Source organism: Salvelinus sp. IW2-2015, linkage group LG19 (genome assembly GCF_002910315.2).
Source record: "Salvelinus sp. IW2-2015 linkage group LG19, ASM291031v2, whole genome shotgun sequence".
NCBI classification, from domain to species: Eukaryota; Metazoa; Chordata; class Actinopteri; order Salmoniformes; family Salmonidae; genus Salvelinus; species Salvelinus sp. IW2-2015.
This window is the reverse complement of record NC_036859.1, coordinates 18,646,911-18,672,182: the sequence shown is the minus strand read 5'-3', so window position 1 is coordinate 18,672,182 and position 25,272 is coordinate 18,646,911. Positions and strand designations below refer to the sequence as shown.

Genomic DNA, 25,272 nt, shown 5'->3' with positions numbered 1-25,272 from the left:
CAGTGATCCTTTTCTCCAATATCTCTACTCACCAGCCTCCTCTGATGAAGCGATTTAAAGACATAGCAATATTACAGTGCATTCAGAGAGTCTTTCATGCTCAAGTGTCTCCACTCTACAATGAGTTCTTCTATTTRAGAATGATGGAGGCCACTGTGTTCTTGGGAACCTTCAATGCTGCAGAAATATTTTGGTACCCTTCCCCAGATCTGTGCCTCGACACAATCCTGTCTCTGAGCTCTACAGACAATTCCTTCGACCTCATGGCTTGGTTTTTGCTCTGACATGCACTGTCAACTGTGGGACCTTATACAGACACGTGTGTGCCTTKCCACATCATGTCTAACCAATTGAATTTACCGCAGGTGGACTTCAATCAGGTAACTGATGCAAGCAGTAGAATCAGATTTAAAAAGCAGGTAAAAAMAYGCCTTCTGGAACAACGGGGACTGTGAAGAGACACACACAAAGGTACAGACACATGCATGCGCACACATTGTGATATTGTTGTATGGTGGTATTGAACATTTTGTGTTGTGGATATGTGGTGGTGTAGTGATGTTATATGATGTACTGTTTTATCTTTAGCTCATTCAGTGCAAACATAGTTCACTGTTTTATATTTAGTTGTATATGTAATGTGGGTGCTTTGGTGTGTTTGGACCCCAGCAGCAGCTAATGGGGGTCCCTAATAAATACAAATAAAGACAAATACAATCAAGTTGTAGAAACAGCTCAAGGATGATCAATGGAAACAGGATGCACCTGAGCTCACTTTCGAGTCATATAGCGATATAATGTATAGGTATATTACATATATAAGGTATTTAAAAAATATATATATTATACATTTGCTAAAATTTCTAACAACCTGTTTTCACTTTTTCATTATATGGTATTGTGTGTAGATTGCTGAGGAATATTTTTGATTTAATACATTTTACAATAAGGCTGTGACGTAACAAACTGTGGAAAAAGTCAAGGGGTCTGAATACTTTCTGAAGGCACTGTATATCATGCATAGTCCATGATGGATGGACAAGACCAAAGTCAGAGGGGAACAGGTGTAGGCCTATATATAAGCAGCAACAGCATAACTATAGATGAAAGGCACTTTAGATTTGGCTGGTCCAACAATGGCCAGGGATTATCTGCCAGGGATTATATTCCAAATCAAATGAGACCTGTAACCTCTTAATCGTATAGGAAGCACTGCATTACAGCACAGCAAGTGAATCTGTTTGGATGGCAGCAGTGGGATGGGATCGGGGGTCTCTTCTTGGGTCATGGTCTTAAATGTTTTAAAGCCTGGCTGGTCTGACTTTGTTTACCTCATTAACAGAGAGAGACAGGTTTTTATTAGTGTCACTGAGGTCAGGGCAACATGCCCAACGATAAAGCAACGACCATTAATCCGGGAGAGTAGGCTAAAGTTACACATGAGCCTGTGACACTAATTAGATTTCATAATAACGGGCTGAGAGAGACAGGCTATGTTTCCATTGTGATGACGAACAGAGAGACTACGGAATGTAGGATATCCTTGCATATATTTCAGTGAGACTGGCGGCAAAATGCGCAACTGCCATTGAGAGCTGCCTCCATATTGCCATTCAGTAGGTTACGTATCGTGCCCATACAGTGTAAACATAACTGTTATCTACTGTTAACGATGATTGGTCAAATTTCGTCACTTGCGTCGAGGGATGGAGACGATTGTTCATTCTGCACAATCACAACAGCTGTCCATCAACAGATGTGGGCGGAATCTCTGCAGGACAGGTGCGCGGCGCCGAATCCTGAGCRTGGATGCAATCATGTGCACCGCTGACGATCTCTGCGTCAAACATAGAGAATCAAACGAAAAACACGGCAGCATTTCTCGACTATGATAGGCTGAGCGGGGCGAAGGAGGTGGGCTGTTTTTCCTGCGGTCAGTGAGTGAAGCGCACTGTATGACAAGGTGGAACAGACTTCAACCAGCGACATCCACGACAACCATTGAGAACTGATCAAAAAGAGACAGCAKAGGGTGAGTAAAATTATGAATAATGACAATTGACGGGAATACTACAGGTCTGGTGATTGTCTGGGTTGCAATATTTGTGTGTTTTGCTAGATTGTTCCATGCCCCAGAGATCTAGTAATTATTGATGAATGGTTACACGTTTATTACGTAGCAAGAAGCATACAATATGCACAATATGCACAGTTCCAGTCTGGCTGACTGACGCTAATGCGCCCTATTCATTGTTGATACAATATCACATGATGTACCAAATGAATGTTTACCTGTCCACGGTGGGCGTGTTTGATTCACTCCCACCACGACCAATGCAGAACATTCTCTTTGTTATGGTGCCGCAGTTGAGTTAAGGCCAAAGGATGCTGACTGTAGACAGGTGTCCACCGCATCGCATATAGGTCCACGCCAACAGAGCTGACATTGATCGTCGTTACATAAATGTGATATTATGCAGCTTCGACATTATAATTCGTTAAGATAACAACGATAGAGGCTTAAAGAGTGCACTGCCAGAAGGCTCATCCCTGCGGGAAACGACGAATACCACACAATGCCCCTTCTCCATGCTGTATCTGTGCTGTGGATTAGGACGCATTGTTCTCCGTCAATGTGTATTGTGTAGTGCCCCTCTCTCTCGACTGCAGCCGTACCATGCATGTAGGTAGGCCTATTGTGTGTTGTGCAATCATGGTTCTGTATGCATGTGAACGATGCCCTCTGTAACGTCCTGCAGTCGTCTTAGACCATGCTCTTTGCCTTGTTTAGATCTGTATTCTCAGGTGTATTGCTCCTTGTCACACAACAACGATTATGTAGTCAGTCAGACAGACAGACAGACAGACAGACAGACAGACAGACAGACAGACAGACAGACAGACAGACAGACAGACAGACAGACTATAGATAAATGGACCGGGCAGACAGACAACAGACATAAGGACAAATGACTGTATATGGCACAGACAGACAAGTAGACAGGCATGCTTGGATTAGTAGACATGGCCTAATGCATGCCATGAAATGTATCTCAGTCCTCTGGAATGATGGGATTAAAGTGCAATCCTCAACAGATTATGGGAGACAGAGCTAGATGGACTGGGACAGCACAGCACAGCAGCGTGTCTGTCCATAAAGGTTCACAAAGCAAAGCAGAGGCCGATCCCAAAGACTTGCCGGACAGTCATACCATACAGATTGCCATGGTACTATGAGTGTGTGGTACAGTGTGTATGTGTGGTACAGCAAAAAGCACTCCAGTGATGTATTGAAGGTTGCTTTGCTTTGTACGAAATAACAATATAGAACCAAACTTTCAGTATCAAATGTCTGCATGGGTCCAGTGATCTAACAGCCTCTGCAGGAGTAGGAGAKTCCAYGATSTCATTGTAGAGTAGAGATACCTGAACATGAAAGACAAAATCTCTAAGGCTGTGTTTAAACAGGCAGCCCAATTCTGATGTTTTTCACTGATTTTGACCAATCGCATCAGATCTTTTCACATCAGATATTTTTCAGAGCTGATCTGATTGGTCAAAATACCAATTAGTGAAAAACATCAGAATTGGGCTGCCTGTGTAAACACAGCCTTAGAGATGTTGRCTTTCATGTTCAKGTATCTCTACTCTACAATGACATCGTGGACTCTCCTACTCCTGCAGAGGCTGTTAGATCACTGGACCCATGCAGACATTTGAGACCATTCTGTTCCAGATTCCAAACTGTCATTGTAGAGTAGAGATATTTGAGCATGAAAGACGAAGTCTCTAAGGCTGTGTAAACACACAGACCTGTATATTATCATTATTATTTAATGATGCTGTCAGTCACAGAAGAGCAGTGAAATATTAAAGTTGTCATTCAGACTGTTTGAAGTGAAGAAAGCCATAACAGTTTGCTGGATTTTATTAGTAATTCTATATATTAATATCTATTCCTGTTCCATCTAGTCCATCATTCCATTGCTCCTCCTCAGTCACCAAAGGATATTCAAAGTGTGAAATGAAAACAGGCTATTTTCCGTAAAAACTATCCCCCATTATGAGAGCAAAGTGAGGTAAATCCAAAGCGACAACATATGTTTGTTGAAGGGGGAAGCTCAGTATGCCTTGGTGTGCGGGTTCCTCGTCCGCTGCGTGGTCCCTCGTCCGCTGCGTGGCCTTGGTGTCAGGTCAAGGTCTGCTGGTCTGTGGTGATGTCTAGCTTTCCTGTCATAAACCATCTTCATCATCTCCACCATGAGATGCTGTCCACTGACTGTGATCTATGAGGATACCAGCCCTCCTCTTTTTTTTCACAGTGGCCTTGGCTTCCCATCACCAGAGAACTTAACAATAGAGGCAATGTGAAGGTGCTGTATGAGGAGGGCAAGGAGGGCAAGGAGCCAGGGCCTTTGAGAAGAATCCAAGGGAGTAGAAAAAGGGAGAGTGAATGATGTCATCCCCATTAGATGCCACTATGGCTCCGTTTGAAAATGGATTCTTTGGAGAAATATTTCCTAGATGACTAATGTCAAGGAGCCGTGTAGTTAGGTGGTTTCTACACTTGTTACTCATTGCTAGTGTCACAGTAAATAATAGAGGAGTTATATCATTGCTATATATTCTGAGATACCTTCTTGTTCATGCTGAGTGTTATGAATCCAACATGATTCTCTAAGAGATTGTACATTTGTAATTTGAAAGCCAGACTTTGTTAAGGAAGGATACGTGATTGTGTTTCCAAGAGGAGCAAAAATATGAGTTTAAATGAGAGAGTAGAACTGATTACAGTGAGTGGAGGACCAGCAGGTCAGTAACTCCTGGGTCAGGAGCCATTGTAATGGACTGGACTGTGTCAGGTGCACATCCCATCTTCAGCTCAACATACTTAAACAGGAATTTACGATTCCTGGCAGTTTACATAGCAACACAAATGCCAGAATCCCTGAAAGTTCAACTAAGAGCAAAGAGTCAATAGCCACAAGTGATACCACTTGTATCACTGTCTTCTGTGTTCGAACACGAGAACCTGTATTTCCATGCAGCCTTTATAGTTTACACGCACACGCACACGCACACGCACACGCACACGCACACGCACACCAACACACACACACACACACACACACACACACACACACACACACACACCCACACACACACACACCACACACACACACACACACACACACACCACACACACACCACACACCAATACAGCTATCCTCAAGTCAGTTGATTTAGGTGAGTGTCCACACTGGGGGTAAATACAGATCTCACCACTTGCTCTGACTAAGGCCTGACTGAATTACTGAGTGACTGACTGGTTGACTGTTTTCAGAACTGTGTGTGTCTCCCCTGAGAGATGAGACAGGACGACAAAGCATTATGCAGCAGTAACCAGAGATGTGCCCATCATGCATGAGAGAGATATAAAAACGCTGACTCATGACAAACACTAGGAGACCTGGCAACACATTAACACATTAAGGACATCTGAGACCAATACACCCTCTGTTAAAAAAAAGATTGATCACTGTAACCATAACACACTACTATTTATTCCCTGACATTACAGTAAATTCCTGTTGGGTCGGGAACGAGCCCCCTCACTAACGTAATAACACCACATTATAAAGAGTAACTGCTTTACATAAATCACACGAATGAAATCAAGATAAAGACTTTAAAAAAACCGTCATTTCTGATTTGAGATCCAGAGGTGCCAACTTCGCATCAAACATTTCTTTAACACCAGACCAATGACCCATGAAATAGAAATCTGATCCTGCTGAATAAAATGATAATTACTAATGGAATAGAATCTGATCCTGCTGAAAAAATGATAATTACTTAATGGAATAATCTGATCCTGCTGAATAAAATGATATTACTTCATGGAATAGATCTGATCCTGCTGAAAAAATTATAATTACTTAATGGAATAGATCTGATCCTGCTGAATAAAATGATAATTACTTCATGAAATAGATCTGATCCTGCTGAATAAAATATAATTACTTAATAATGGAATAGATCTGATCCTGCTGAATAAAATGATAATTACTCATGGAATAGATCTGATCCTGCTGAATAAAATGATAATTACTTATGAATAGATCTGATCCTGCTGAATAAAATGATAATACTTCATGAATAGATCTGATCCTGCTGAAATAAAATGATAATTACTTCATGAATAGATCTTATCCTGCTGAATAAAATGATAATTACTTAATGAATAGATCTGATCCTGCTGAATAAAAAGATAATTACTTCAGGAATATATCTGATCCGCTGAATAAAATGATAATTACTTCATGGAATAGATCTGATCCTGCTGAATAAAATGATAATTACTTAATGGAATAGATCTGATCCTGCTGAATAAAATGATAATTACTTCATGCACGCCACAGCCTATCTTTAGAAATAGCTCAAATGTTGCCGACTGATAATCTGATATACGATCAAATAAATAGATTGTCTCAGCATTGGGCTCCTGAGTGGCACAGCGGTCTAAGGCACTGCATCTCAGTGCTATTTTTTATTTATTTTTTACATTTATTAAACCTTTATTTAACTAGACAAGTCAGTTAAGAACAAATTCTTATTTATAATGACAGCCTACCCTGGCCAAACCCAGACGACGCTGGGCCAATTGTGCGCAGCCCTATGGGACTCCCAATCACGGCCGGTTGTGATACAGCCTGGATTTGAACTAGGGTGTCTGTAGTGACGCCTCTAGCACTGGGCTCCCGAGTGGTGCAGCGGWCTAAGGCACTGCATCTCAGAGCAAGAGGCGTCACTACAGTACCTAGTTTGAATGCAGGCTGTATCACCCATAGGACTGCTCACAATTGGCCCAGTGTCGTCCGGTTCAGGGTTTGGCCGATGTAGGCCGTCATTGTAAATAATAATTTGTTCTTAACTGACTTGCCTAGTTAAATAAAGGTTAAGTAAAAAAGTTATTATAATAATTGTCACATGTTGAATTATATTCTACGAAATTATATTATTTTGAGGTTTATTGATGAATGAGACTGTATAAAGAATGAGATATGTTGAATATTGTGCTTGAACTGCGAGTTTACACCTGTTTTCCAAATGAAATAACCCACAAGCTAAAACAAAATGTATAATAGTAGAAAAGGCCCTTTGACCTTTTGAGTTAGTGACTAGTTCACCTGTGCTTATCTTTCAAACTGTGCTGTGGCACTGATAATATCACTGTTATGGTCCACTGAGTCGATGACACATAATGCTCAGCTATTGCAGCACTCCCTGCACTTTAACATATACAGATCTAGAGCTGAATGGCCAATAGTACTGTAATCAGGTGACTCCTACTACTAATAACTTCCTCAGTTCAAATCGGTTGGACAAAACCTGTCATCAACCCTAGTGCAACAGATCAATGGTCTTTAGGTAGGTGTTGCTATGTTAGTCAGTCATATGGTGTTGGCAGTCAGAGGTTAGATACATATCTGCCAATAAAGTGGGTGAGTACACAGTACAGTATTTTGCTTGGTGACCATAACTATTGGATTACTATGCCTTTTACAGTAAAATTGGGGAATTAACGTATGGGAATATGAGTGTCGAATGAGGCTTACTGAGAGCATTTTGTGTAAACAGAAACACCACCCCCCTGAACAAGGCTGTTGCTTTGGATGGCAGGATAAAGCCAGGGATTCCCTGCCAAGCTGCTGGCCCAGGCCCACTCTGTGTGTTACTCTGTACTGTGTTAGGCTATGCTGTGTGTTACAGTAGGCCTGCTGTGGTTTTTGGGGATGATTGCGTGACAGACGGAGGGAAGGATTGAGTCTAATATAACAGGCCCTGGCTGCATGTGGACGTGGGGACTAGGGTTGACTCTAGCTTGCACTAATCCCCATGCAGCAGTACCAGCTGGTCTCTCAGGCTTTTACACTCAATGTGAGCATAAAGCAGAGTTATGCTCCTTCGTTTTAAATGGGAAATGTCCGATGTTGCACTCAAAACTGGGGAGATGTAGAGCAGATGTAGCGGTCAGACTGGGGGATGCAGCCGTCTGAACAGCTGTCTGAACACCAGGGGGTGGGTGAATGGAGTTACAGTCAAAAAGAGGTTAGAGGTAGAGAGAACTTAGGCTTTGAATGAAAAAAACGTACCTTTAAGAAAGAAGGGAAAGAAAGAGGTTCTGAAAAATGATGACCTTAGAATTGGGATCAGAGAACATGAAGGATTGTGGAGAAGAAAGACAGGTAAGGTAAGCAGAACTTTTAATGGAAGAGGTGTATAAAAGGAATTGTAGAGGAGACGGAGTTGAGACGGGCTGTTGTAGGATTATTCATCTAATGTTTGCATGCCCTTGCATCATAATCACACAAACGTCTTTTCAACATTTGGATGGATGCATAAAAGCTGAGCTGTGAGCTAGCTATTTTACTCGCTCACTGCTGACACCCTGCTGTGGTCCTGCCTGAATGCGTTATTTTTGACTGTGTGAATTTTGATGAGCTTTCTGTGTCACGCAGTATTCTCTCTCTCCTAGGGGCTGCTACAGTGTGTCAATGTAGTAATCTGACTAGTCCAACTGTACTTGGTGTGGCTGCTCCCAAAACAATGGGGCACAGTTTCAATCATGGCCAACAAACACTGTACGTACGCAAATCTGCAGGCTGGTGCACAATGACAGCATGAAGATATTTTTTGTGAGTGTGTGTGTGTGTGTGTGTGTGTGTCTGTGTGTCTGTGTGTCTGTGTGTGTCTGTGTGTGTGTGTGTGTGTCTGTGTGTGTGTCTGTGTGTGTAGAACTAGGACAATCATCACTTGTTCGTGTGTGGAGGAGGAGATAGTGGGTGAGTTGAAGGGACGGGAGGAAAAAAATAATGAAGTTGTGTGTTGGGAGTGTGTGTCTGTGCGTCTGTGCGTCTGTCAGTGCCACTGATAGAACTTTTGTGTAGAGCAGCTCTCAACATATGTATTCGTTTTGCTGTCTGTCTCACAAAGATACACTCATTATGAGGAGTAAATGGTGCACTGTGAAGAGAGGAGAATGTCCTCCCTCTTACTAAAGCTTGGATGCTTCTATCCCCTACTGTACTGTAGCAAGCGGGGCTGGATCGCTAAAGGCAGACAAGATCATGCTGTTCTGCAACAAATTAACAATAACTACCCTCCTTCACCTTCATTTGAATTGATAATCCAGGGTAATTATTAACTTCCACAGTTTAGACCGTACACCCTCCAGGTTTCTTTGCAGACACTTTGATGTAGTGAGTACTCTCCATTCATTGGGTACTGTACGTGTTTCAGACGGCACTCCCGAATGGCTTCTCTGCCTTTTAGGACACAGTGGCGCGGTTCCAGTGATCCGGCTATCAGATCCAACAGCGACTGGAAATAACTTTCATATGATAGCCTGTCGCTGTCTTCTGAGATCCGCAGCGCAACTACAAAAACCACAGCATGTTATGGGGGTAATATACTGTTGGCCTGAATAGGCTTAGTTGATTATCTGTTTTGCGGTGGTGGTAGTGGTGGATACTAGTGTAGTGTGAAGACAGCTAGCTGCAGCGGTGTACTGTTTGTGTCACTTGTGTCTTTAGGGGGAGAGAGGATGTGGGAGAGACAGAGGCTGCAGGGGGAGACTGAATGCAATGACGGTGACATAATTTCCATCCATTTTTCATTTTTCTGTCTTTGTTCAATTTTGCATGAGCCCTATGCTAGCTTCGGGAGCCCAGGCTTCGAACGAAATAACATTTGGAAGGGTGGCCCCTGGAGAGTAGCCCTGTGCTGGTCTCTTCCCAGAGCCACCGTGTCTAACAACACCACACAGACCCATGCGTTTTGGTTAGCAATATAAACCTTGGTAAGTTTTTTGTCAAACCCTGTTGTTATTATGGGCTGGGGGATGGTCTCTGTCATCTAGGCTATATCCCCTCGGCTTCACCCCCCCCACACACACTAAGAGATGACCTTTTGGACTGAATCACCCCATGGTAGCGAGACAGTGGTTTGACTGCAGCTGGATTTAGTGTGGCTGGTTTGACTGCAGCTGGATTTAGTGTGGCTGGTTTGACTGCAGCTGGATTTAGTGTGGCTGGTTTGACTGCAGCTGGATTTAGTGTGGCTGGTTTGACTGCAGCTGGATTTAGTGTGGCTGGTTTGACTGCAGCTGGATTTAGTGTGGTGCACAAATGGTGATATCCATTAGCCAAGATCAGCCATCATTATGAGCTCTGACTAGTGGGCCTCCATACCAGTATACGGCTATAGAGAAATGCAGTATGGGGTTAGTGCGAAATCTTGTACTGATGAGGATGATGATGTGAATGATGATGATGATACTCTCTGACCTCTAACCTCCTTTTTCCCTCGCCAGGACCATGGACCTGAGCTTGCATGACGCTCTCACGGATGGGGCGCCCCAGTCGGGCCCGGACAACCCGGTGAGGAGGGACTTCATGGCTTCCCTGGAGAAAGAGACTTTTGATGACAAAGTAGGCGAGACTGTGGGAAAGACTGAGTACCGCCCTCTGCTGGACGGGAAGGATGGTAAAGGTAAACTGGGGTGCAGGATGGATGGAGGCTATGTGGGAATGGGAAAACCCATAGAGTATTGGGGCAGCAGAGAGACAATCCAGGGAGAGGATTTAGCTGATTCTTCTGCTCAGTAAATGCATATATTGTGACGTATACCTGAATGCCAGCTGCTTACAACTTTAGGATAGACAATCTGTGAGTTCCCTGCCTCCACTTTAACCCCTCTGCCTCCACTTTAACCCCTCTTATCTATGCAGATTATCCTTATCTCATATGCATACAATATCATGTACATATGCTATTGTGTGTACAGTATAGTATATGTATCATGTAGTGTGTGAGTACATGTGTTAAATAATGGAGAGAGAGGAGACCTAAGGGACAGAGGAACCAGGCCAGACAATGTTCAGGAACAGAACCACCTTCTCCAGCGCCTGTTATTTACTGTACTCTCTTCCTGCGAAGAGACGCACGCACCGCGCGTGTGCGTGCGTCGTGCGTGTGTGTATGTGTGGGTGCCTGTGTGAACGTGTGCATTCGCACTCTCATCGGTGTGCGTGGATGTGTTGTTTGTTTTGGTTTGTAGCTGCCATCCTACTGTGTTGAAATGCAATTCCGCCACTTTGGAACCTCATTCTGATGATCTTCAGTACGATGCTAGTGTCTATATAGGTGAAAATGGAGCATATCTATGATTTGTAGAAAAAAGTAAAAATGTCTACACGATGACGTCGTCAAATAAAGTTAAAGCATTTTAAAAACAGTGATTTTCAAACACTATGAGATTCGTGGTGACATGGGGAGCAAGAAAACACCCTCCCCTTAGCTAGAAAGTTTTGCACGTTTTGAAAATATAGTTTTTTGCATGTTTAATCCTACCCTGTGATGTCACAGAGAAGGATTATTTAGCTCTGTATCGTTTTAACATATACAGTATTTAGACACCGGTTCTGTGCTGGAGACAATGAATATTAGGTTGAAAAGTGGTGGAATTGCCTTTTCAGTTTGTGTGTCAACCTGAACCAAACAGCGGAGTCAAAGAGGGACAATTTATGTATTTAAAAAATATTATTTGTAACTCACTCCATTTCTTAGGCAGTCTTTGGGATCTCTGTGATTCAGTGGTTTTGTGCACTGATGTTATTGTTAACAGATTTTTTCTGAACTTGAACTTCACCTTGGGTGGCAACTTCACCCTGATTTTATCTGAGAGAAATTTCACCCCAAAAATATTTTGGCTACTGGAAAACTTTTGCGTTTGTTTCCATCTACCAAGAAAGTACTTCACAGTTCATGAGAACTCTGTCATGAGCATTTGGGGGAAATTCACTCCTTTGGGCCATTCCCGTCACTGTGGTTAACCCTCCATTGTAATTGTTTATTGTGTTGCAAGGGCACATTTTCACAGCTGAATCATCCTCTTTTGACTATGTTGGATGGCAATTGGTATTTTAGCCCCAGAGTGCAATTCCTAATTTGCACAGGAATAACAACATAGAAAGTGAGAGAAAAAACTATAAAACAAAAAGTACAGAGAATGAAGATTATTTTTCCTAACTCTACCATTGGACGCTGCTCCTCAAAGTAACAGCAGAAGTACGTAGCCAGCTAATACATGTGATATGTAATATGATAAAGCTCAAATGTACAGCGATAAGTCTCCTCCACTCCAGACATAATATCCTTCCTGCCAGTCAGTTCCTTCAGATCCAACTCTCTAACCACAGACAGTCTCATTATACCTCAGACAGACAGACTCCAAGCACTCCCTTTCTCTCCCTCTCTCTCCATCTATCACTCTCTCACCTCTATCTCCCCCTCTCCCTTTCTACTTCTCTCTCTTTCGCCCTCTCTCCATCTAGATGACTATCACTGTCTTTGTCCATCTCTCCCACACTCCTTCTCTTTCTTTGTCTCCCCTCGTGTCATGTCACTTCCAGAAGTGTCAGCCTGGAGACAGCATTAGGGCAGCATTAGCATAGCCCTGACTGGAGGAATATAACAAACTCAGTCATGCACAAGTCAGGACACAGCAATGACAATTAACACCCGGGCCATGAACATCCTCTCCTCTGGTGTCTTGGCAACATCTGTTGCATGTTAATTATCCTGCTCTCAAACTGTAATATTTACATGCATATTCAGTCAAAACAATTGTTTAGGATTAGGGGTGGATTAAAGGTGGTATTCTTTGAYTTCTGAGGCTTTATGACCTCTATGTCAATCCGAACTGAACACATTGATTTCTTTAAAAGTTGAGTTGATTGACACAGATGACGTCAGCTTTTCCACACAGCTGCTTAATTTAATTACGTCTAATTAAGATAAATCAACATCCTTAGGCTACGCTACAGTATGGGGTTTATTTCAGGAGGGCATACAGAACACAGTGTACAATGTAGCATGTTAGCTAGTTCCAGCAGTGTGCTGCATGATAGAGGCTCTGCGGTTAGCATGTGACTGCAGTATGCTGGAACATCAACAATAGCAGAAGGAGGAAACAGCTCTGGCTCATCAAAAAGACACAACACCAGTGTTGGCAGTGCAGATCTGTGTGTGTGTGCTGATTTCAGCATCTCCTCTGTACTGTATAATGATTGATGCTTTCAGAGCAAGAGCTCTGGTCAGCCGCTGTGTAGATCAAGAGTTTCCCAAGGAAATATGAGAGCATTTGCTGCTTATCAGTCACGTACTGTACACTAATCCTCTTCCTTGATACTGTAAGTTAAAACAATACTGTACTTTTTCAAAAATGTTCTCTGATTTAGCTTCTGTTGGATCTAGTCAATATTCTTAGCATGTCTGATTTGTAGTGACAATTCAACATGCGTTCTTCCCTGAACTGAAGCCACAATACCTTGAAAGACAAGAAGGATAATGTATATTTGTATGTAAAATGTCAGTGGAAAATACACACTAAATTAAGTTATTGTATCAGTCTATCATCTTAGCATGAGTAAAGGGATTCAACCCATGTTGTTGTCATGCAGTGCTATCAAATTTATCTTGCACTGAACTTTTGCCCCATCTCCTTGACCTACACAAAGTCATTGCTGTGTTCATCAATCATTAAAGGCTTTCCCAGAATCCTCCCCCTCCCCTCCTTCTCTCCTTCCCCAACGTCCTTCAATCTCAAAGTCATTGGTTGTTTGTCATATGGAGTTGTCATATAGAATTGGATACTTTGATTTGGCTTTTCCCTTCATCTGTTTGTAGTAAAGAATCAAAGATCAGGCCTACATGTGCTTATGACAAACAGCAACACAAAATGAGAGAAAGCCATATGTATACAGGAGGGAATTCAAAACAGCTCCTCTCACTGCACAGCAGTAATCATTATCATGAAAATGATGCTGTTTTCTCTTTTTGCTACACCAATTCTCCCATAACCGGTGAACAGATATGTATGCAGCTGAAACACGACTCTCATGGTGGAGGAGGCTGAAGCTGGGTGTGCCTGCCAAATGGTGGCGTAGCACTGAGAGGTTTGACAAGCTGAGTGCATATCAACCCCACAGGGACCGTCTGGAGAGGAGGCTTCGGCTGATTCCCTGTCAGGCGATAGAGGCCATAGAAGATGATGGACTTTATCAGTTCTCTGGCCTCTAAGAAATAGCCCTCGAACAATGTCTTAGAAATGAGAAATAGCCCCTGGAACATGATCTTATGTGTTATGTCCAGCGTTAGGCCTGTGTCATTCACCTACAGCCCATTGGGACTATACCATAACAGCTGGTGTAAGCTAATTACTTGTGTATTCAGTGTGGGTGTAAACTCATTAGTCACAGAACACATACACCATACTTTATAAGTGGTCCATTAGCAATCCATGGAGGGCGTTCCATCCCTCCTACATAAACAACACAACTCTCTCCATCGTCCTCGTGAACCGCAGGAATTTAACATGCTCATGAATGTCTAGTCACGTACAACGTATTTTACAATTYATTTCTCACAACCACAGCCTTATTTAGTTACTGTTTAAAAACAGAAATCATCAAATGTCTGCTTAACCTCCATTCTGCACCTTACGTAAGGGTGTCCTTACGTAAGTGCCAGGCTAGCAGACATGCTTCTGTGCTGATGGAGTGAGGGAGAGGGAGGAAGGTCATTGTGACTCCTCCGGCAGAGTACAGAGGGAGCCATTGCACCCGGCATGACTTGGCAGTCTTTTGGTCTGGACACTAACTACCTCACGGCGGATCTGCTTTTAAGAGTTCTATTCTCTTATTGTTATTATTGCTCCTGGACCCTTGTGTCACAACAGGATATTTGTATTTTATCTCCCTGCCTGCAGTTTAGGCTCCTAATTTCCCCTCTGTCAGGCTACTTGTCTTGAATATCCATATGGTGTTTAGCTCCCTCAGCGATCCCAGGGCATCCCTTGTAGTTCACTTCTGAAACCAGAGAGTTCAAACTCCCCAAACACATAATTTAGGTGTCCCTTTCAATTTAACCGAGAATAGCCTGGACCGTATTTACTTTCTGAGGTATCATACAATACTGCACCAGACAAGAGACCTAAATAATACAGTGTAGCCTACAACACTTTCAAAGCGAAACTATTTATAGTTAACTGTGACTGTGAGAGCTCTGACTGATGTCTACTGTATCTGTTGTCTGATCAGATGTTGTGCGTGTATTCTCAAACCAGTGTGATATTGTTAGCCCTGGTTCCATTGGTTCCGTGCCATCCTCTGGGGCATAGGAAACGCTAGGCTCCTATGCCAGGGAAGTCTTTGCCATGCTCTGCGTGCCAGGACTGATGTCAGGTCAGACACCGTGCCAGCCCGGCTAGGGTGTTGCTGGGGCGGTGGGGATGTGGTTTTTGGGCTGTGTTGGCATAACTCCACTTAAGGGTTCTGAGGGGAGGCGGACGTGCTGCATGGAACGTACATAGGAGAGGACAACACCTTGATGGTCCCCAGAGGCTGCTGTTGCTGAGCAACACAAAATACTGGGACTTACACCTTCCCTCACGTGACTCTTTCAGATATCTCTGTTTTATCATGAAAGCTGTGCTGGTATTTAACACTAGAAATTGGTCTGTGTGTGTGTATTTCTCCCCGTTTGGTATTTTGTATGTCTCATTGCAGGACAAATCACACAGTATCTGACTCTACACACTGATGGATGACTTTATGACTTTCTTTTTGTAATATCACCTAAGTTGCATCTAGTCAAGCAGAAGAGGTCAGATTGACATGCAATGATTTCTCTGGGGTTGTGTGTGTTTGAATGTGTATGTGTATGGGCCGAATGATCTGGTAAAGCTGCAGAGCCCTACAGGAATAAACACCAGATAGTACAGTGAGTTCCTCTAGGCTGGAATTTAAGCTTTAGCTGAGGTTTTTATGTCAATCAGTTATGACACAGACGGGAAAGTGTTTGCCGCCAGAACCTCAGATGCTCTCGTCTGGTTGGTCGGTTGCGTAACCATAGTAACGGCCCACGGTCCTGTACTGTCCCCTCTCATCACTGTCACCACTCTGCTGTGTTCCAGAGAGGGCTGCTTTTAGGGACAGCACCCTGAGACACATTAGAGTAGCCTATTAGTCTAGGCCAGACATCAACTGACACTTTAGACCAGGTGGGCTGTATTCAATGTGCTTATCAGTTGTTGGAGGTGGAGTTAAACATTTATAGAGTAGCCTAGTATAGCAAAAATATATAGAACTGTTTCCAAATACTTATGAAAGACAGTGTAGCCTACATTGAAACCAGGAGTGCAATTTTGCTTGCAAGCTTTGTCAGTGGTACGGTTGCAAATCTACCGGTAATTTACCAAAGTTACCGTATTTTTCAGTAGTTCAGAATTATAGTATACAATTAAAAAATGTTCTTAAAGCCCCCAAAGCAACATTACCTTTGGTCAATTTTGTCACTTTAAATATTAGGCAGGGGTAACAGAGTTAGTTACTTTAGCTTAGCATGGTCACATGCAATGTTAGCTAAGCTGCAAGCGTGCACGGTTGTGCAGTACCCCCGGGACTGCCGTGCAGAAGAAAGCACGAGATTGAACTTCACTTAACTTTCTCGAGTTTTTGCCTTTAGTTAACACTATCAAGGTCTCCCTTTACTGTGAGAATTGTGATCAAATCAACACAATATTAGCCACTTTCAATGCAACATACCGAAACAAACTATGCAAGAGATGTTGTTGTAGGCAGAACGCATCAGAGTAGGATTCCATTGCATTGACAAGCACGACTCAGTCTGTACTCTAAACAGACCAGTGCTGCATAACCAATCAGAGCTGCAGTAGGCTGATATGCAAATAGACCATTGCTATATATGGATCTGTGCCATTCACTTTGCACTGGACTGTGTTTACAGCATGAGTGGTCGTGAGTAGGTGCGCTTGTTTTGAGATCAAAGCGAGAGCTGCATGTAGCCAAGTGTTCACATTTTYCATATTGTCACGATCGTTGAAATGAGTAGACCAAGGCGCTGCGTGCGTAGAGTTCCACATAATTTTAATAAACCGAAACTCACTGAACAAAACAACAAACAACCAAACGAACCGTGGAGCTACTGTTGTGCACTCAGGCAACTAAATGTAGACAAGATCCCATGAATATCAATGGGGAAATGGCTACCTAAATATGATCCCCAATCAGAGACAACGATAGACAGCTGCCTCTGATTGGGAACCATATCAGTCCACCATATAAATACAAAACACCTAGATGACCCACCCAAGTCACTATCACGCCTCAACCAACACAGAGAAAAAACAGCTTACAATGGTCAGAGCGTGACACATATCCTTTGCTAGTTAGTGAGATATTAGCCCAGTTATAACTCATTTGTAGTCAGCAATGGTGGAGTGATTGCTGCTTGAAAGAGAATAAAATGTGTACATTTCTAGACATTTTTGAAAAGTGAGTCAGGTAAAGAGCTCTTTTTTTTTGTCTTTAAGAGACAGTGTTATATTTTGAGACAGGCTTGAATAAGCTAAGTAGCCAATAGGCAGAGGGTAGCATACTGTCTGATTCTCTGTAATAATGGTATGGAAATAATAATGAATGTATTTTATAAAGTGGTTTCTTGCATCAAACAACACAACAACATTTTCAATCACCTCCTTGTCTGAAGGACAAGTGGATAAGCAGGTTAATGTCAAGCCCTGCAAGTTTTTTTCAAAAGTCTCATAGAATGTAGGTCTACATTGAACACAACACATTGGCTGCTACTGTAGGCAGAATGAAAGAACAGCTATTTCCATGTTAAAATGTTGTGGGATGCATTTTCTCCATTGTTTTTGACGTTATGCCACTCTGGTAGGCCTACATTATGATCAAATAGCCACAGTAGCCCACTTGACCACTGTCTGAAACTGTAACTTAAAGCAGACACAGCCTCAGTGTTCACAATAAACGCTCGCTTGTTGCACAGAATTATCACAATGTTCAAGTTAGCGCTCAGCAGACTTGAAATTTGCTCAGTACTGACATTTTTTTGAGGGAACATTGGTCACATGACTTAGTCACTTGGTCCTATTTCTAACACTTGATTTTCAATCCTGATGTTGATGTTCTGTTCTTTGCCTCTTCGTTGCAGGCTCCAGTACGACGCCAGGAGGACAGATGGGGACTGGGATGCAGCGGCAGGAACCAATGGGAGAGAAGCGTCCCTGTCCAACTGGGCAACAGTCTGCCTTCAATGCTGACTACCTTTCAGGTGAAGCTTCTTTCCACCGGTTTGAATTCCTCTAGTGTCTTATGTATGCTCAAGTGATAAGGCATGCCCTGTGAAAAGGCATTTTGTGAAAGGACAGGTTTCCATGGTTTCTATATTTGATTCTATTTTACTGTCATAGTCTTTTTTGATCCCTATCATCAATAGCCTAAGATGCTAAAGATCCCTCTGTGGCATATTAAGCTGTCTGGTTACCGAGAGCTGCCTGCCAAGTATCCCTGGCACAGCCTGGGCACTCTTAGGAATGTAAATTGGGCAGTACAGTATTGAAGAACACCTAGTTAAACGTGTGCCTGCGTCTAAGTAAGGCTGTTGTTGTTGTCTCCTTGTTGCTGTCTTCTCTGACCATCTGGACATTAATATTTCATAGCTAACTATGAGTTGTGTGATTGTGAATGATATTGCTATCTCTTTTGGGGGGCTTAGTCTGGCTATTGATTTGTGTCTATGGTGTACTAATCTGGTATTGGTAACTGACATCTGATGTCTCTCTCTCTCTCTCTCTCTCTCTCTCTCTCTCTCTCTCTCTCTTTCTCTTTCTCTTTCTCTCTCTCCCTATCTTATCTCTAGGCCCAGTGTCTAGTATGATGGGAATGCCTGGTGAGGGGAACCAGAACAAAGGAATGAAGGACAGCAACATGCCAGACTCTCTCATGGGTACTGCTTAATAATACTGTAAAGTGTTTATGTAACACCAGCATGTAGTTAGGGTTGTGACGGTCATGTAATTATGAATGACGGTATTTGGCCAGAGCCAAATGACCGCGGTCACCGAAATAACCTTTCAAATAGAAAGAAAAATACATTTATTTTTTTACGCACATTGAAATTGGAATCGTATTTACGGCCATTGTGTACGTTGCCTATCAATGGGCCGTGTGGTGCACTCCTTCAAGAAGTGAATGGGAGTCAATTGGGTGCTAGCTCAAAAACCCAACATTAGCATGAATCCCTTGAAAAAGAAGTACAACATTACAATTTTTTTCAGAGAAATTAGATWATCAACTTGTTCTCTGTAATATCGTATAGCTTTGGAATCGTGACATTACGTATGCCTACTTTCAAGGAAAATAGGCATGTTTCTAGACTCAAGTTTGCTTGTTTCAGCAAGGCGCAACAAAGTCTCATCACGTTAACAGTCCATGTTATGGAAGAAACGGACTCAACCGCACGAATGCCCAACCGTCCCGTCTTCAGTCAGCTGTTGGTCCTCCCCCTCAGGGAACCAGTGGCAATATATCTCAAACTTTCCCTTTGGATGACTAAGTTATGTTAGGTTATGACGGTCTTTATTTTCACGACGGTCTTCACCCATATGCTAACCGTCGATTACATGGTTATACGGTAATTGTGCCAGCCTTACACGTAGTGCTTATCACTGTGTATTATAGCACAATATAGTAGTGAGAACCTGTATTATAGAGTATTTATAACACATAATAGAATAGTATTAACCTGTTTGTCTTAATTCCACTCCCAGGTTTCTCCCAGCCAGGGATGATGAGCATGAACATGAGCATGAACATGAATATGAACATTGAATTATGAACATGAGCATGAATATGAACATGAAATGAACATGAACATGAACATGAATATGAACATGGCATGAACATACATGAACATGAACATGAGCATGAACATGAATATGAACATGAGGCATGAACTGAATTAAAATGAGCATGAACTAAACATGAAATGAACATGAGCATGAACATTGAATATGAACATGAGCATGAACATAAACATGAATATGAACATGAGCATGAACATGAATATGAACATGAGCATGAACATGAACAGAAATGAACATGAACATGAACATGAATATGAAACATGAGCATGACATAAACATGAAATGAACATGAAGCATGAACATGAATAATGAACATGAGCATGAACATGAATATGAACATGAGCATGAACATAAACATGAATATGAACATGAGCATGAACAGAATATGAACATGAGCATGAACATGAATATGAACATGAACATGAACATGGGTTCAAGAGGTGTGAGGGGCATGGCTCCATTCCAGTCAGGCATGCCTTTTATGGGCAACCCTCAGAAGGCCTCTCCTCTGTGTGCCTCTGCAGCCCCAACCCAAGCCAGTCCCAGGCCCCCTTTAAACCCAAGCAGTCCCAGGCCCCCTTAAACCCAAGCAGTCCCAGGCCCCCTTTAAACCCAAGCAGTCCCAGGCCCCATTTAAACCCAAGCAGTTCCAGGCTCCCTACCCCTCTGCCCTGGGCCACAGGTAAGAGGTTGTCTCACACAGAGCAGTTCAACTGGGGGCCTGGGTGGGATGTCCAGAGGTCCAGTCACCAGTTACAGTAAAACACAGTATCAAATGTCAGTAAATCCAATAGGTTTTGATGATGAGCTCAAATGTGACCATGAACAGGTAAACTATAACCGTCACTTCTTTAGAGGGTTCCTCAAAGTGCCAGCACCTTAGTCATCCAAAGGGAACGTGTTAGATATATTACCACTGTTTTTTTTTACAAACTAATGCAGAACTTGTAGTTAATAGCCAGCTAGTGGTATTAGTTGTTACTTACATAAGGGTTATTTTCGTGTAGCGGCCTTCAGAGCAGAAATCCACTGCTGCTCCGGCATGAATTATAAGGTTCAAATCACACAACTCTTTAGTTTGTTATGCAATTTCTCAGATCTTACTGTAACTTTATAACATTTGTTTGAGAAGCAATAATAATTATGTGAGGATTCCTAACCTTATTTATTAGAAAAAGAAAAATAAATCCTTAGACAACCCCCCCTCCCCCCCGCATCAAAGTCCTCATTGAAGTGCTCCGTTATATTTGGATACATATATAAAATATGGATTCATATATATAATAAGATACATATATAAAATATGTATCTTTAAATATTCATTTTGAGCTCCATACCCACCTTTGACATTGCTTTCTGAGTGAGGCAGCCACATAGACTAGAAGTAATGTGCCTTCTGTCAGGAGGCCAAACTGAGGCTTTGGATTAAGATGCACTTCACTTTTTAAATACCAATATTGCATGAAACATAGATGATAATGATAATCGGATCTCCTGCACATGTTGTTTAACATAGACACATAATCAATGAAGGAAGGACATTAAGGAAAATAGCACATCAATCAATTAGAGAAGAGGGCAGCGATACACTATTTGGAAGAAAAATACATTATCATTAACGATTGGGRTGAGAGAGGAGAGAGGAGCTTTTCATTATTTTTAATTTCTCTGCCCTGCCGTGTTAAGTATTGGAATGGTACTACCCGTCAGTATTAACTAAGACACATGGACGCAGAGAGGTTTTGGCCTTGTTATGTCTTTATTACAACATAAAAAAGGGCATGTGCAGTATGTTGTTTTTGTGTGTACCGTATCTTTCAGTTATTCATATATTTATGATTTTATGTAAATATTGTTTACTTCTAACACTGTCCTCCTCAGTATTTGTTTGTACTGGGTACCCCATGTCACATGACCCCTTCCTCTTGATTCATTGTTTGTCTGTGTTTGTCTATGTGACCTGCCTCTGTTGTTGTTATGCAGTCTGCCTGTTCCTTGTACATGAATTAATTTGCTCATCCGCTCATGCGATGTGCTGTCGAGTGTACAGTAAACATCACACTGCTCAGTCTCAGTACAATCTCCATTCTCCCCCTGCCCCGCCCCGGCAGGAAGAATCACACCCAATCAGCTGCAAGCTCGGAGCAGTGCACACAAAAAAACTGTCCTTCTTAAGACTAACATGTAATCCATAAGCCTAAAATTCACATCTATAAACCTACTGGCCAGGCCGTAAATAAATTATAGTGGAGGTCGTGTCAGTATGACTTAACTTACATCAGTTCAAAACTCAAGGCACAATTTTATTTCACACAATTGATAGAATCATTTTTATTTGTAGTTTAAAAAGATAATTATTTACTCAGTGGTTGAGTTTCATACATTTTGGTCGGAATTTCTTAGAGCAGATAAGATATACCCTGATTTTACACATAGCAATGAATGGAGAGGATTGGCAATTGGTTATTGGTCTTTACTATGGTCTTTACTATGGGTAGTGACATTCCTTCCTCCTCTCTGCTCATCAAGAAGTTTGGACAAACCCAAACTCCTGGGCAGGTGGTGAGTCCAGGCTGCAAGCCTCAGAGGGTCTCCCCCTCTCCTCCAGCAACTCAGTGGAGGAGAGCCCCTACTCCGACCCCCTCAGCCCCCACGGCTCCCACAGCCAGGAGACCGGCTCTGGGGACGAGATGGGGAGCGAAGGGGTCAACAGTAGCAGCAAGCAGCAGAAGAGGAAGAAGAAGAAAAGGAGGTCCAGGAAGGAGGTGTATGACTTCTTGGACAGGCAGGAGGCTCCGGATGCAAAGGAGGAGGAGGGCGAGACAGAGAGCGGAGCCTCAGACGGCCCTCTGAGCCCATCCTCCCCGAGCAAGGAGGAGAGCTGGGAGTGTGAGATCCGAGGGAGGGGTGGGGGTAGGGTAAGGGGCAGGAAGAATAAGAGCAGGATGAAGCTCCCAGAGGAGTGGGGGCCAACACCCCAGGAGCCAATGACACCTCATTCCACACAAGCGTCGGTGGCCCTGGAGTCTGCAATGGTAAATGCCTCTGGTCCCTTAAGTTCAACCCTGGAGAACATCTCCCCTGTAGCCGGCCCCCAGACTAACCCCTTTAGCAGTTTTATAGAGGACACCAAACCCTCTCACACCCCCACTGCCCCACCCCTCACTGAGAACCCCAAACCCAGTCACATCCTCACCACAGACCCTGCCCTTACAGACACTTTTACTAGTAACCTAAACATGTTTGAGCAACCTTCCCCTGCCAAGGTAAACATGGACTGGGAGGCTGAGACTCCTGTTAAAAACACTGTCTCTGCCCTCCATTATGAACCCATGTGTATTGATGACTTTAAAATGCCCCCTCCCTTAGCCACTAAAGATGTCCTACCTCCCAAGAAGGATGAGGCGGCTCTGTCTTTCACTGACAAAGCCTCTTCTGATCATGGTCGTCCTGAGGTCATGTCGTCTACTTCTGACCAGAAGCAGCTGGGCCCTCAGAGCTCCCCGGCTCTCAGCCCCCAGGTCTCGAAGACCTTCCTCTTCCTTGACTCTGCCCTGCAGACCCCCCAAGCCAGCACTCCTGCTTCACAGCCCCAGTCCCAGACCACCACACCCCAGGTCCCTCCTCCAAACACCACCACCTCCTCCTCTTTCCAGACCACTCCTCCTCCACTGTTTAGCCACTCCTCCCAGCCTGATCATGACACTCCCAGTCCCCGCCCTGCAGTGGGCTCAGGCCTCAACCCTGCAGCCCCACCCTTTATCCCCACTACACTGCCACTCACAGAGCACCAGGAGCCACCGCTGCCAGAGCCCCCCCTGCTGGAAGGTTGGTGACACTGAAGAGGGGACATATCTATCAGTATGGGGGTGAATGATGACATTTATAGTGCATGGTTCTCTCTGTGGACTGGGCCTGCTGTTGCTCGGCCATTATGTGTTTATTAGCACTGGTAATAACATGCTAACTAATTACACTGCTCTTTAACCTGACTGTGTCTGACTGGGCCTTGGGTCCCTCTTACCTAACTGATACTCTGGCCTGTCTCTGTAGTACTGTACTGTTGATGATGATGATGATGATGATGATGATGATGATGATGATTATAATAGCATATTCATTGCTATGTGTCTGTCTACCTACCTGATCATGTCACCAGCTCGTTTTTACCTCCTATCTCTCTCCTTTCTAACACTGTAATCATATACTAATGACTCTACTGTCTCTGTAGATTACTCTCTGTGTGACTCTCGAGTGAATCCGTTCTCCTTGGGATAGAAATAGCTAGCTTTCTCCCCCCTGATTTAGGTATCCTAAATTGCAACGAGTAATTCTATACCCTAACTCTTTGACATTGAGTGAACCTTTCTTCACTAATCAAAGGGATGTTGGTTTGCAGTGTGATTCTCTCTCTTTCTCTCAAGAGACTGCTTTCCCCTTGACTAAATGATGCTTTTGTTCCTCAAATAGCCTAAACTGACTGAGGAGTCACTAACAGCTTTTCTTTCACATTCTTTTTCTACTTGTGTGTGTGAATTCACTTTCAGAACCAGTTTGAATGTCTCAAAATGTTCCCAGCTAGAATTCTAAGATATGTCATTTGACCATTTAAAAAAATACACATTTTACTTTCATGCAATTTTTGATTGGAGATATTAAAACAGATTTTCACTCAAATTGTGAATTGCTTGATGTGGAAGTTATCATGTAAGTGAACTGAAATCACTGAAAGCTATGTTTTGTCTTTTCTCTCCCCCTGTATCTGTATCTCCTGATGATGGCTCTGATGATGATGCTAAATAGGTGAGTTACATTCCCATTGTTGCCTTTGAGAATATTTCAATGTTTCTCATCAGTGGAATAATATGAAGGGAAWCCCAGTGTTTATTTCTTTCCTATTTACTACACATGTCTGCCACAGGTTTTTGTTCTTTTCAACATTTCTTGTACTTTGCCTGTCTCACATTTGGTTTGATATATTCCATGTCAGGAAAGTTTGCTCATTCGGTTGAGAGTAAGTTTGCCGTAGTTCAGAGACTGTCCTGTGTTGGTCCTTCTCATTTTGTTTTCTTGGTTGGAGATTCCAAGGACTGCAAGGTTGTCACTTTCCTAAATTGCCAGACGGGCAGTGTGTAAGGTTGTTGTAGGAACGCTGTTCCTCCTTCCTGGATGACACAGGTGTTTTTGGTTGACAAATGGTGGAAGTCAGTAGCATACTGCTTGTCTGTCTGCAACCCTCACATTCCCTTACTCAACCCATTCATCCCATTCAGCAGTCTGTTAATGGGTAATTTACAGATGACCAGGTAGGCGGGTTGGTGTGTGGAGGGACAGAGGGATTGGCCTCTGCTGGCCTCTTTGTATTCTCACCCCACATCCTCCTCCTTCAATCACCGCCTTTGTTTTTCTCTCCCCCCCTCGCTCTCTCCCCCTAGCAGCCTCTCTGTTTTGTTGCCTTT

At 43.0% G+C, this 25,272-nt stretch overlaps 1 protein-coding gene across 6 annotated transcripts in view; it reads left to right on the top strand.

Moving 5' to 3' along the window:
* Positions 1 to 1,762: 1,762 nt before the first annotated feature.
* The window catches only part of LOC111979263 (microtubule-associated protein 4), a 47,454-nt gene continuing 23,944 nt past the window's right edge, over positions 1,763 to 25,272 (top strand). For 2 of the 6 annotated variants that reach the window (XM_024009683.3, XM_024009682.3), the window contains exons 1-5: positions 9,286 to 9,467; positions 10,376 to 10,554; positions 18,100 to 18,219; positions 18,808 to 18,894; positions 22,343 to 23,641. In XM_024009683.3, coding sequence (XP_023865451.1) covers positions 9,457 to 9,467; positions 10,376 to 10,554; positions 18,100 to 18,219; positions 18,808 to 18,894; positions 22,343 to 23,641 — 1,696 coding nt within the window. In that variant the 5' untranslated portion in view covers positions 9,286 to 9,456. Of the gene's footprint in view, positions 2,033 to 9,285; positions 9,468 to 10,375; positions 10,555 to 18,099; positions 18,220 to 18,807; positions 18,895 to 22,342; positions 23,642 to 25,272 lie in introns of those variants that run through there. The other 4 variants (XM_024009681.3, XM_024009679.3, XM_024009680.3 and 1 more) reach the window with 3 other exon arrangements.